The following is a 14,120-nucleotide window of genomic DNA, read 5'->3' as shown; positions in this document are numbered from 1 at the left end:
CTGAGCTGCTCAGAAGGTTCCCTCTGTCTTCTCCCAGTCGACACCTTTTCACCTCTGTGCCTGTACTCGTGTGCTTGGGTTTGTAAGACTCACACAACACCCATTAGACTGCGGAGGTGAAGGTTTGCAGTACAGGCTTGTAGGTGCAGCACAGGGAGCCTCACCCCATGGGCAGCCCCCAGTCTGGAGGTTCTGGGCCCAGGGCTGCACCCTGTGCCCTGCCGGGTGCCAGCAACATCACGGAGCTCCCTGGCTGCAGGCTCTGCCTCAGCCTCCCCTCCCTCCCGTGCTCTTGGCAACGTGGCCATACATGTAGGGCCACAGCTACTTCCTGTAGTGCTTTGGGATGTGTCCTCTAGGCCCACCTCCGCCTTTTTTTTTTTTTTATTGATCATTCTTGGGTGTTTCTCGCAGAGGGGGATTTGGCAGGGTCACAGGACAATAGTGGAGGGAAGGTCAGCAGATAAACAAGTGAACAAAGGTCTCTGGTTTTCCTAGGCAGAGGGCCCTGCGGCCTTCTGCAGTGTTTGTGTCCCTGGGTACTTGAGATTAGGGAGTGGTGGTGACTCTTAACGAGCATGCTGCCTTCAAGCATCTGTTTAACAAAGCACATCTTGCACCGCCCTTAATCCATTTAACCCTGAGTGGATACAGCACATGTTTCAGAGAGCACGGGGTTGGGGGTAAGGTCACAGATCAACATGATCCCAAGGCAGAAGAATTTTTCTTAGTACAGAACAAAATGAAGTCTCCCATGTCTACCTCTTTCTACACAGACACGGCAACCATCCGATTTCTCAATCTTTTCCCCACCTTTCCCCCCTTTCTATTCCACAAAACCGCCATTGTCATCATGGCCCGCTCTCAATGAGCTGTTGGGTACACCTCCCAGACGGGGTGGTGGCTGGGCAGAGGGGCTCCTCAATTCCCAGTAGGGGCGGCCGGGCAGAGGCGCCCCTCACCTCCCGGACGGGGCGGCTGGCCGGGCGGGGGGCTGACCCCCCCACCTCCCTCCCGGACGGGGCGGCTGGCCGGGCAGAGGGGCTCCTCACTTCCCAGTAGGGGCGGCTGGGCAGAGGCGCCCCCCACCTCCCAGACGGGGCGGCTGGCCGGGCGGGAGGCTGACCCCTCCACCTCCCTCCCAGACGGGGTGGCTGCCGGGCGGCCACCTCCGCCTTTCTTACCTGAGGCCGCCTGGAAGGCAGAGGGCAAGACAGCTAAGCGGCTGCAGCCAATGGGAGGCACGGGCAAGGAGATTGGAGGGTGGAGGAGAGAGAGGCTTGGGTATTCCCCAGCTCTTTCTCTGCCTGGCCTAGGGTCGATGGCTTCTCTCAGGGGAGCCATGCCTCCTGTTTGGTGGCCCATCCCATTAGCTCCAGCTCTCACAGGGTCCGGGCTCCTGGGAAGGATGCACCCTGCCCTGAGGGCTCAGGCCTCGGTGCTGACCGTGGCTTGTGTCGAGATGCTCCTCACAGACAGTTCATTAGACTAGCTGCAGCTGTCTCCTTTGAGTGTCCCGGCTCATACTTTCAGTTGGATCCCAGGAGTTTCAGTCTTTTTTTTGTTTTGTTTTTTGAGACTGGGGTCTGGCTCTGTCACCCAGGCTGGAGCGCAGTGGCACGATCTTTGCTCTCTGCTTCCTGGGCTCAAGCGATCCTCCCACCTCAGCCTCCTGAGTAGCTGGGACTACAAGCGTTGGCTGCCAACCCCTGGCTATTTTTTTTTTATTTTTATTTTTTGTAGAGGCCGGAGGGGGTCTCCCTGTGTTGCCCAGGCTGGTCTCAAACTCCTGAGCCTCAGCCTCCCAGAGTGCTGGGATTACAGCGTAAGCCACCATGCCCAGCCAACATTTTTTTTTTTTTTTTTTTTGAGACAGAGTTTCACTCTTGTTGCCCAGGCTGGAGTGCAGTGGTGCGATCTCGGCTCACCGCAACCTCCACTTCCTGGGTTCAAGCAATTCTGCCTCAGCCTCCCGAGTAGCTGGGATTACAGGCATGCGCCACCACACCCGGCTAATTTTGTATTTTTAGTAGAGACAGGGTTTCTCCAGGTTGGTCAGGCTGGCCTCGAACTCCCGACCTCATGTGATCTGCCTGCCTTGGCCTCCCGAAGTGCTGTGATTACAGGCGTAAGCCACTGTGCCCGGCCTCCAGCCAACGTTTTAACAGCAGAAAAGGACATGAATTCAGAGAGTTTTATCTATAAGAAGTTGAGAGAGGAGGAGTAGGCTTGTAATTGAGCATGTGCCTTGCCCAGCCAGTCCTCTGTTGGCCCCTCTTGGCCAGTAGAGGTCGCCGCCTGCAGGGAGATGACTCCTGTGGTCATGATCTGACTCAGGCTGCCCCCTTATATCCAGCAGAGTGGCGCAGCGGAAGCGTGCTGGGCCCATAACCCAGAGGTCGATGGATCGAAACCATCCTCTGCTATAGACTCCCTTTTCTTTCCTGACTGGGCAGCCTGTGGCCCATAATTCTTCTCCAGGCCCCAATAACGTCCCTGTTTGTGTCAAGGCACGGAGGACAGGCAACAGCATCAATCTGAGTTCAAATCTTGATGTGAGCCTACCTTTCCTCATAGCTTGGTCCCAGAAATCGTGGCCGTTGTGGGCTCATTGCCCTCCGCATTCCCTGGCTTGGGCAAAATGCCTCCCTGGGAGCAAGGGAGGGGTTTTGCACTCCTCAGTCCTCTTCTCTGTGTGTCCACCTGGCCCGGGACCCCCCATCAGTACCTGCTCGTGGCTTAGAGAACAGGGCCTGGCACAGGACATGCATCCTTTGTCTGCAGCATTTTTGAGGCTTTGAAACCCCCCTGGCCACACTTAGGTCTGCTCCTCCACGTGGCCGAAGGTGCCTGCAGAGGCTGGCATTCTTCTCCCTGTCTGGCTGCCAGGGAGCCTCCTGCCATCAACCGACTCACTAGAGACCCCTCCAGGTAAGGAACCCAGCAAGTGTTTTCCTGACAAAAGGGTCTGGCTGGATCCCCATCCTCTCTTCCCTTCCTCTCCTGAGGGAGTGGGCTTAGGGGTTCCTGCCTTTTCTTTCCCTCTTAACGTCTCTCTCTCTCTCTCTCTCTCTAGTTTTCGCTAGAAGATCAAGGCCAGGTGCAGTGGCTCACACCTGTAACCCCAGCACTTTGGGAGGCTGAGGCAGGTGGATCGCTTGAGGTCAGGAGTTGGAGACCAGCCTGGGCAACATGGTGAAACCCCGTCTCTACAAAAATATACAAAAATATTAGCTGGGTGTGGTGGCTGGCGCCTGTAGTCCCAGCTACTCGGAGTGTGAGAGATCTCTTGGGCCTGGTAGGTCGAAGCTGCAGTGAGCTGAGATTGCACCACTGCACTCCAGCCTGGGTGACAGAACGAGAACCTGTCTCAAAAAAAAAAAAAAAAAAAAGGGCTGGAGTGTCACGGCCCTCTGGGTTGGCATTCTCGCTCCACTGACATCATCAGAAGCCGGAGGTGAGAACCTCCCTCCAACAGGAGAGAAATGCAGCCGCAGTACTCACTCCCTGTACATCCCAGCACCAGGTCCTGGCATCCCACGTGAACACACAGTGCCCATGAGGATGCACTGACATCCCAAAGTGCCAGTGCTGCCGCCTGGCTGTGTCCAGACTGGCTCAGGGACAGAATCCTCAGGTACCACAGCCCAGGACACCGGGCCTGGAGTGGGGAAGGAGTGCCAGCTGCTACATGGTCTTTCCTTTACAGGGCAAAAACGAGTGGGGAAATAGCAGGACACACGCCCTGATGGTGGCTAAAGCCGAAGACAGAGGAACAGGAGGATTCTGCCAAGATCGATGCGAGACAAAGGCTCAGGGGCAACAGAGAGGAGGCGAAGTGTTACTTAACTTACCAGGACACCTAGCTGGTGCAGAGGCAGACCCAGCACACACCTCAGATGAGGGCCACATTGCTGCTCAGACCATGGCATCCAACAGCGGTCCTGTGTCCTGGCTTGATGCAAGGTCTCCCCATTCCAACTAGGATATTGGATGGCAAATGCAGCCACCCAAAATGCACTTCTGTGCCCCTCTCTGAGGCCCTCCATGTGGCTGGGCACAGTTAGGATGAGATGCCCAGAGTTAGCAAAACAGACGCTGACGCCACTGTGCCACCCAGAGCAGAAGGCTAACCCGCCACAAAGAGCTGGCAGAGTTATGAAAAGTAAGGTTGGAGGTTTTTTTAACTGTAACTTTTACACTTTAAGAAAGCGTTCAAGGCTATGATTAACATAAATCAAAGGACAGTAATCCTATGAGTCACTATATTTGCAATACGTCCAAGCAGTCGGGGTGGGAGTATCTGGAATCTGGTGACGGGCTCGCCGGGTCAGGCCCATGGTTGGCAGCCACTGCTCCCGCTCCAGTCCCCCCTCCCAAATCCACTGCCACTCGTCCACACTCACCATGCAGATGCCATGTCTGTCACTCTGGCTTGCCAGGTTTTCTTTCTTATTCTAACCAAATTTCAAATCAGGCTGGTGTGGTGGCTCACGCCTGTAATCCCAGCACTTTGGGAGGCTGAGGGGAGAGGATCACTTGAGCCCAGGAGCTCGAGACCAGCCTGGGCAACATGGCAAAACCCTGTCTCCACAGAAAGTACAAAAAATTAGCTGGGAGTAGTGGCGCATGCCTGCAGTCCCAGCTATTCAGGAGGCTGAAGTGGGAGGATTGATTGAGTCTGAGAGGTTGAGTCTGCAGTAAGCCATGATGGTGCCATTGTACTCCAACCTGGGTGATAGGGCCAGACCCTGTCTCAAAAAAAAAAAAAAAAAAAAAGTCCATGTCAGGACATAAACATCTATTTTATACTTTAACCACTCCTAGAACCCCCAGGATGTCCTGACACTTGCCCCGATGGGCTTTTAGTTCGGTGTTGTAGCTTGTTTACACCAATGCAGACATAGAACAGATATCCTCCAGGTCCTGCGCACTGAGCACCTGTGAGGTGGACTGCTCCAGGGAAAGTTCCTAACAGCTAAACTATACGACTTTCATCAAGCTGGGGCGTTACTGCCAAACTGCACTCCAGCCAGCAGTCGTGAGCACCCCCTCTTCTTACTCAGCTGAATACTTAATAAAAATCTTTGCCTATTGGACAATTCGCATTACAACTTTGAAGTGTTCAGCCCTGGCACCTGCTCTCCTTGATTTCGGAACACAAGGCTCATCCTCAGAAAGTAGAGCCGGCCTCTACCCAAAATCCACAAGGCTCATCCTCAGAACGCAGAGCCCGCCTCTACCCAAAACCGACAGCTCGCCCCCTGCAGCGGCGGACTGAGGGCTCCTAACCACGAGTTGAGGGTTGATCTGCTTTAGACAGATGCTCTGTTTGAAGTGGAAACTTAAACACTGGGCCCCATCTGGAGGCCAAGTGGCCTTGGGCAAGTCAGCCCCTGCCTGGACCGCAATTCCCTCCTCTGACATCTCTGGCCTAGACTCGGCGTGAAGGTCACACGACTGTGGCAGGCCATGTGTCCAGACGCCTCAGTTGCTCAGCTCTGGGCCCGCAGATGAGGCCATGGGACACCCTCAAAGCCGGCACACACCCAAGAGTTCACCCTAGATCCACATCCCAGGCAAGCGGCAAACCAACAGGCAGGCACAGTGGATGAGCCCATTTGCAACTGCAGCAACACTAAGGACCAGTGTGGACAGTCTACACTGGCTGCGACGAGTACAAGCTCTCAGGCCAGGTGGAAATGGAATTGAGAAACCTGGGCGCTGCCCATCAGACCACAGGCACCGAACAGCAGATCTATTCACTGGGACGGCAACACGTTTATCAGCTCAGACGTGTTCGGGTCCCCTGCAGTACATGGCAGCACCAGAGCACACATGGCCATGTTCCTACATGGTGGTGCCAGCACGGGATGCCACCCAGGGCTCATCTCGTCCTCCTCCTCCTCCTCACACCAGGACCAGCCTGGCTCACTAGTGGGCATGGGCCGGGCACACCATCCCCCCAGGTCAGCCTGGATCACCAGCGGGCACGGGCCGGGCACACCATCCCCCCAGGTCAACCTGGATCACCAGCGGGCACGGGCCAGGCACACCATCCCCCCAACCAGCGTGCTGCCTCATGCCAGGACCAGCCTGGCTCACCAGCAGGCATGGGCCGGGCACACCATCCCTCCCGACCAGTGTGCTGCCTCCACATCTAGGCGCCTTGGCCTGACGGCTAATATCGTTCCGGTTACAATGAAGGAAATCTCGCCACTTTTCTCCTGTGCAGAAGAAAATGCACACAGTCCCCATGGCTATAACCCACCAGCAGGCACGGGGGACCCCTGGTGTCTCATGTTGGTGCCCAGTGCCTCAGCCTGGCCTCCCCACGCGACCTGCAGGGGCGGCTTCACGGCAGGCCAGCTGTGGTGCCCTGCGCAGTGGTTACTGCAGGAGGTGATCTCTTCACTGTAGCTGGACGAGGGTAGCCCTCTACCGACTTCTGGTGTTCTAGGCCTGGTGAGCAGCTTCCTGGAGGGAGACAGAGGACTCTCCTGACTCCACACCAGGTGGCGGCTCAGAAAGCACAGGGCAAGTCCACCTGGCGTGGCCGCAGTGAGGACGGCAACACACCACAAGATGTGGCCCTGCTGGGGCAGCAGGTGGCTCGGCCCACTCAACCATTCACTCAGACACGCTGCAACTGTTTATTCCAGAATCAGAGGTTGGAAACCCAACTGTATATAGACTGAAAGCAAAACAAATACACAACTGAACACAATATATGCAGTTATCCAGCAAGACAGGCAACGCAACACAATATATGCAGTTATTGACAAGACAGGTGCACAGGCACAGCACACAGAGTGAGATGAAGGCAGCCTAGCGAGCAGAGGCTCTGCAGCACGGAGGGCTGGGAAGGCCATCGCTCGAGTTAATCCAATCCCAGTGCTTCAGGACACCTCGGGCCACGTTGACATTCTCTTTTCCTGGGAGGAGCCCTAGGGTACAGCTGCATGGTTCCATGGAGTTTCAGGCGTCTGCCAGCTCTGTTTCACTGTTTGTGGTTAAACTGCTTTCTCCTTTTTAAAAAAAAATTTTTTGCCAGGTGCAGTGGCTCACGCCTGTAATCCCAGCATTTTGGGAGGCTGAGGTGGTCGGATCACCTGAGGTCAGAAATTCCAGCCTGACCGGCCCGATCAACATGGCGAAACCCGTCTCAACTAAGAATACAATTAGCCAGGCGCGGTGGCGCGCGCCTGTAATCCCAGCTACTCCAGAGGCTGAGGCAGGAGAATCGCTTGAACCCAGGAGGCGGAGGTTGCTGTGAGCCGAGATCACGCCACTGAACTCCAGCCTGGGTGACAAAGTGAGACTCTGTCTCAAAAAAAAAAAAAAATTTGTAGAGACGGAGTCTCCAATGTAGAAACTCCTGGACTCCTGCAATCCTCCCACCTTGGCCTCCCAGTGTGCTGGGATCATAGGGCACGAGCCACCGTGCCTGGCCTCTCCTTTCTTTTTAAGGCAAGCTCACGCCCACAGTGCAGTGCCAGAATGGAGGGGGCTCCATCACCCTGAGCACAGAGGGCTTCATGGCGAGTGGATGGGCCAGGGCCGTGTGAGAAGAAACCTGTCTGCCAAGGGTGACAGGGAAGTGTTCTGCGGGAGGCTGGACCACCTGAGCATCCTCAACCCCTCAGGGTCAGACGGAACCTTTACCCCCGACTCCCACCCCACGATGGTGCTGATGATGAGCTGGGGCCCCCTGCACCCACCCAGCTTGTGCGGGCAGCCTTCTCAATTTTCCATTCTCGTGTCTGTCACCCTTGCCCCAATGCGAGTCCGACTGAAAGACTGAATGTACAAGTTTGAGTTGGGGCCTGGGTTGCCAGGCCTCCAGGGCCCTGAGTATGGTCCAGGAGGGTGGTGACTGGCTGTGAGGAATGGGAGGAGGGTGGTGACTGGCTGTGAGGAATGGGGCCTACTGTTGTCAGAAACTACAGTTTTTCTAAAAGCTGAAAATCCAGATTTGTATGTAAGTCTCCTGATTCTAAAAGGCTGACAGTTATTAATGTTCTGGCAAAAACATTTTCAAGGAAAATATGAGTGGGTAAAAGAAAGAGCCAAAATGGGCAGGGATCTGGGACTGTGGACTGCCTGCCCTAACAACCCCAGGGCCACAGGAGTCCACAGGCACAGCCACCCCACTCTCTGCCCTCACTCCCACATCAAATCACCTCCAAGTCATGTGCGTTAGAACCTCTGGGGGTCCTAGCTCTTCACAGGACACTTTCTGGATTTTTCTTTTTAAACCTAAAATACAGTCGTCTGTCTCCATTCCCACTCTTTGGGACTTTTTCACAATCTTAGGATGAAGGGATAAACTGGGGAGGTGCTCCTCCCATGTTAAAACGTTCCAATCTGCCGGGCACCGTGGCTCACGCCTGCAGTCCTGGCACTTTGGGAGGCCAAGGCGGGTGGATCAGGTCAGGAATTCAATCCAGCCTGGCCAACATAGTGAAACCCCATCTCCACTAAAAATACAAAAATTAGCTGGGCATGGCGCGTGTAGTCCCAGCTACTCGGGAGGCTGGGGCAAGAGAATCGCTTGAACCCGGGAGGCAGAGGTTGCAGTGAGCTGAGATTGCACCATTGCACTCCAGCCTGGGTGACAGAGTGAGACTCCGTCTCAAAAAAAAAAAAGAAAAAAAAGTTCCAATCCCACACCTATTATGAAGATAGCACCACATGAAACTGCCTGAGGGGCCTCCAATGAATGGGGTAGCAGGGAACTCGGAGAAACCAAAGTAACCCATTGAGCGGTTTTCTTAAGTGTCTTTAATACTCCACTCAGGGCAGCCCCTCCCTCTACTGAGAGGCTCTTGGCTCTGGCCCCAAGAGCAGCTGGAAGGCCCTGGCCTCACTTCACCACTTGATGTCCAGGCTGTGTGCGCCACGCTCCTGGCTCTGGTACGTGGTATGCAGCACCTCTCGGGCCTTGGGGGAGTTGATCCCCTCCAGCCACTCCTGGTACAGCTCCTGCACGTGTGCACTGGACTCTGGACGCCGCACAGGGATGTCAGCGTAAATGCCTTCCATCTGCCGCAGCAGGGCCTTATCCGCATGTCCGTCTGGAGTCTGGGCTTGGCCTCTGCCATTTAAGCATCCTGAAAGATAAACACAGGTAAGTTTATCTGGGCTCAGGCGATCTTTCTGCCTTAGCCTCCTGAGCAGCTAGAACTACAGACACACACCACCTTGCCCGGCTGATTTTTAAATTTTTTGTAGAGATTGGGGGGTAGGGGCGGGTGTCGCTATGTTGCTCAGGCTGGTCTTGAACTCCTGGCTTCAAGCAGCAATCCTACTTCGAGCTGGGACTACTGGCGTGAGCCACCACACCCAGCCGGGATAGTCTTAAGGAAGTTTTGCCTCACAGGGAAGAGTTTGGAAGCAGGAGAGGAATAAAGGGGACGTGGAATGTTGTGTGGCCTAAGGCTAGGGCTGGCTGCACAGGCCAGGGTCTTCCTCAAGGCTGTCAGGGACACTGATCCCAGACTCACAGCCCCGTGTGCCTCTCATTCTTTTTTTTTTTTTTTTTTTTTTTCTACCACAGAGTCTCTCTCCATTGGTCAGGCTGGAGTGCAGTGGCCTAATCTCGGCTCACTGCAACCTCCATCTCCTGGGCTCAAGCGATTCTCCGGCCTCAGTCTCCCAAGTACCTGGGGTTACAGGTGTGTGCCACCATGCCCGGCTAATTTTCATATTTTTAGTAGAGACAGGGTTTTACCATGTTGGCCAGGCTGGTCTCAAACTCCTGACCTCAGGTAATCCGACCACCTCGGCCTCCCAAAGTGCTGGGATTACAGGCGTGAGCCACCGTGCCTGGACCCGTGTGCCTCTCATTCTTACCCATTTACATCACCCATAAAATGGTTTTACCTAAAACCTAAGTTGCCAACCTTTTAGAACTGGGTGGCTTCATATGCAAATCCCGATTTCCAACTTCTCTTGGAATTTGGCAAAACCAGGATAGCACAGGAATTGTGAACAAGCAGTTAAACCACTCCTGCCTGCACCACACGTGTTAGTGTGCTGGGCCCTGCCTGGAGGCTGCACCGGAGGCAGCTAAGCTGTGAGCCCAGCCATGAGCCCACACACCCAACACTGGCCTGAGTAAAAATGTGTCTCCTATCTATTAATGCTACTTACTCTCCAACGTGTTAGATGATGTCACTCTTAGTAGTGTAAGAGTTCATTTAAAACAATCTGGAGCAAATTTCCCTGGTTAAACCTCACTCCCCATGGGTTCCAGGGTGGCACCCCAGCTGGTCTCCAACCTCCACTTTCCCAGGGGGCTGGGCTTGCACCTTCTCCTTCCTCAGGCCCCAGCTCCACCCGCTTGCACACAGAGGCCCTCCCAGAGGCCCTGCTTCACGGCCCACCTCCCGGCTGCTCCTCAGCCCAGCTGTGGGACTGACCCTTCCGTGCCCCTGGAATGCTCGGTGAGGCCTCCAAGGCCACATGCTCGCCTCTCTGCCCTCACCTTCCTCTTGTCAGTGCTGGCTGGGGCCTCCCCTCCTCTACGAGATCCTTTGTGTTGAAGGACACACCCTTGTCTGTGCCCTGCCCAAGGGCCCCTCCCATCCTGTGGCTTCACACCTTGTCCCATTTGTCTAACATCAGTGGAGCCGCTCCTCCAACTGACCTGCACCCGGCATTTCCACTCGAGTCCCTCGTGGTGCCCCCCCGACTCACAATGGCACAAAGGTCCTCAGTTCCCCACCATGGGTCAGGGGCAGAGGGTCCCCTTCTTCCCTGACACACCCTCAGCAAGTCCCTCCCGGAGACCCCCACCGTGTCCTGGCCTCCTCTCATCCTCTCACTCCCCCTGCCCCAGGTGGGGATCCTTCCTCACTTGTCTGGATGATCGCAGCCCACAGTGGCCCACCCTCCCTCCACGCAACAAGGGAGCCCCTCAGGCCCAGGCTGGGTCACACCCCTTCCCGCTTCCACCTCTCACTGCTCTCTCCCATCACTCAGGACAGAGAAGGCTCATCCTTGGTGCCTGGCACGGGGCAGGGGTGTTTCTCCTAGGCAGGGCAGCCTCAACTCTTGTGATTTGTTCTCTAAGCCAGCCGCCACGGGCTGACTCTCACCTGGTGCCATGTTGGGGCTCCTGAGGGCACGTCCCCAAGAGAATGCCCACATGCTACGTGCGGTGAGGAAAAGAGCAAAACCAATGGAGCCTAGAATGTCCCAGCACAAGCCCCACGGGAGCATCCATACCCTACAAAGCTCTCAGGGCTGAGAGAGGCTCTGGGTGGCCAAGAGCACCATCTCTCTGGCAGCTGCAGGACCAGTGTGGCCTGAGCACCCGTGGGAGACAGAGCCAGGTGCTGCTCTTGGCGCCTCACCTCCAGCACAGGCGAGGACCTCCACAAAGTGGAATGGGAACTTGCCCTTCTTAAGCTTCAGGATCATGTTCTGGATGTTTCGAAAGCCATAGGCTGCAGCAAAGCGTAACACCACCTCTCCGTTCTTCTCAAGGGTGACCTCTTGGAAGTCTTTGTTTCTACAAAATGAACACAGAGAATTTTGATCCATCAAGTCATTTATCTGTGACTTAAGAACACTTTCTTTTTTTTTTGAGACGGAGTCTTGCTCTGTTGCCCAGGCTGGAGTGCAGTGGCACCATCTTGGCTCACTGCAACCTCTGCCTCCCGGGTTCACGCCATTCTCCTGCCTCAGCTTCCCGAGTAGCTGGGACTACAGGCGCCCACCACCACACTCAGCTAATTTTTTGTATTTTTAGTAGAGATAGGGTTTCACCATGTTAGCCAGGATGGTCTCGATCTCCTGACCTCATGATCCGCCCGCCTCGGCCTCCCAAAGTGCTGGGATTACAGGCACGAGCCACCGCACCCGGCCAAGAACACTTTCTAATGTAAGTTTGGAATGTCAGCAAAATAAAAGGTCTGAATAAACACAAAAAAGTCCTTTTGATTTTGACTAGTGTAAACTCCATACATAGAACCGCCACATGCACAGATCCATACAGGCACACCATGCACACGTGCTAACCACAGGCACAGACAGGCTGTGGATGCTGCCCCACACCTCAGGGCTCGGTAAGTGACCTCCTCCACATCCTCGTTGAACAGCTCCTTGGCCGCATGTCTGAAGATGTGTGCCAGGTGCCCGTCCGAGCTGGCTCCATCATGGCGCGTCACCTTGTCCTCCTTCAAGTCTCCAAACCTCACCAGGCAGAGAAAATACAAGTCCTTCATGAATGCTGACGTACAGTGACAGAAAGAGTGAAACCAGACTTCCTGAGGGCATCACAATCCAAGTTTGCCACCAAAGAAGCTAAATCCTGTACAGATGTTTAAACTTTGCAGAAAGTCCCATTCTAGCATCTTGAGGGGTCTCGGGAGGGCCTGCCTGATGCTCGGGCCAGGCGGAGGACTCTCAGTCACGCCGAGCCCATGCACAGGCTCTTGCAGGTGCTCCAGATGCTTATGGTCTTTTTCTTTTGGAGACAGGGTCTTGTTCTGTCTCTCAGGCTGGAGTGCAGTGGCACAATCATAGCTCACTACAGCCCCAGCCTCCTGGACTCAAGCGATCCTCCTACCTCAGCCTCCCAAAGTACTGTGATTATAGGTGTGAGCCACCACGCCTGGCCCCACAGATGCTTAAATTCTGTAAACTTCTATCTTACCTTCCCCCAAAAGGGCACGAATGCAGCACCTGGGATGCGGACTGTTGGCGAGGACACACGCCACTGCCTTTGTGGTGCTCTCTGCCCAGTGCCTGGGGTGCAGCAGGAGCCCTGGGCCTTGCTGGGTATCGAGGTCACCGCCCCCAGCAGAACCCAGACTGCCACTCTTGGTGCAAAGGGGCCTGAGGGAGCTGCCCCACTGCCCCATAGACCACACGGAATGTGAGGCACAGACGGCACTCAGGAAGAAGGGGGCTGGTGCACACATGAACAGCCCTGCGCCAGCGAGGACAAAGCTGTTTGTGCATTTTGTCCTTCCTCAAGGGTTTAGGGTGGCAATCACACCATGGAAGCCCGCCAAGCCTTCAACTCCCTGGCAGCCCTGGTGAATGGTATCCCATTCAACAGCTATAGGGTGGCTGAGGGTTGTGGCAGGGGCCTGGGGGACTGCATCGCAGTGCTTCACATGGCCTCGTCATAAAGCAGGGCAGCCCTGGGCCTGGCAGGTGGCTGGCAGGGCTGACGAGAGGTCCTGCCCCCCAGAGGACTCTCCCCAGAGAAGCCACTTACAGAGTGTCGACGGCAGCATCTCTCACTGAGAGGTCACCTTGCTCCATTATTTGAGCAATTTCACCTGCAGACAAACGAAGTAAGACACTGAAAAGACACAGGTGGCCACAGGAACTTTTCTTCCCCTGCAGGAGATTTGACATTAGTGACCCTGGGTGACCTCCCTCTTATGAAATCTCCATCACACACAGCAGGAGTCCATCTAAAGGGCAAAGTGAGGCCAATAAAATGAAACACTAACAAAACGTAAGCAGAATTCAATTCTAACTCCTCTTTCCATTCCTCTTTCTGCCCTTGAACTGTGGGATTTATGTAAACAATCTCTCCATGATTTTCCCATGTGGAAAATCTGTAAACTTTTTTGGCCTACTTTGCATGAAACAAACAGAAAACTTTTGTGTATAACAAGCTCACAGAGATAGGATGATGAAATATACACTGGTTGCATTTTTTTTTTTTTTTTGAGATGGAGTCTCACCTCCGCCGCCCAGGCTGGAGTCCAGTGGTGCAATCTTGTCTCGCTGTAACCTCTGCCTCCCGGGTTCAAGTGATTCTCTTGCCGCAGCCTCCTGAGTAGCTGTGATTACAGGTGTGCACTACCACGCCTGGCTAATTTTTGTATTTTTAGTAGAGACGGGGGTTTCACCATGTTGGCCAGACTGGTCTCGAACTCCTGACCTCAGGTGACCAGCCTGCCTCAGCCTCCTGAAGTGCTGGGATTACACGTGTCAGCCACTGCACCCAGCCCTTTTTTTTTTAAGAAACAAAGTCGCCAGTCTAGCCAACATGGCGAAACCCCCTCTCTACTAAAAACACAAAAATTAGCCTGGTGTGGTGGGGCGCACCTGTAATCCCAGCTACTCGGGAGGCTGAGGGAGGAGAATCG

General features: G+C 54.8%; 1 protein-coding gene and 1 non-coding gene across 3 annotated transcripts in view; one reads left to right on the top strand and one right to left on the bottom strand.

Moving 5' to 3' along the window:
- Nucleotides 1-2,354: 2,354 nt before the first annotated feature.
- Nucleotides 2,355-2,426, top strand: TRNAM-CAU (transfer RNA methionine (anticodon CAU)). Its single transcript has one exon. It is a non-coding gene; the product is annotated as a tRNA-Met (tRNA).
- A 6,339-nt stretch (nucleotides 2,427-8,765) lies between these two features.
- NARF (nuclear prelamin A recognition factor) overlaps nucleotides 8,766-14,120 on the bottom strand; it is a 28,852-nt gene continuing 23,497 nt past the window's right edge. For both annotated transcript variants that reach the window (XM_003808961.6, XM_034943207.3), the window contains 4 exons: nucleotides 13,235-13,298; nucleotides 12,064-12,201; nucleotides 11,361-11,518; nucleotides 8,766-9,113 (listed from right to left, as the gene is read on the bottom strand). In XM_003808961.6, the coding sequence (XP_003809009.1) occupies nucleotides 8,872-9,113; nucleotides 11,361-11,518; nucleotides 12,064-12,201; nucleotides 13,235-13,298 (602 nt within the window). In that variant the 3' untranslated portion in view covers nucleotides 8,766-8,871. The remainder of the gene's footprint in view (nucleotides 9,114-11,360; nucleotides 11,519-12,063; nucleotides 12,202-13,234; nucleotides 13,299-14,120) is intronic.

Source organism: Pan paniscus, chromosome 19 (genome assembly GCF_029289425.2).
Source record: "Pan paniscus chromosome 19, NHGRI_mPanPan1-v2.0_pri, whole genome shotgun sequence".
In the NCBI taxonomy this organism is placed as follows: Eukaryota; Metazoa; Chordata; class Mammalia; order Primates; family Hominidae; genus Pan; species Pan paniscus.
This window is presented reverse-complemented; position numbering and strand designations above follow the sequence as displayed.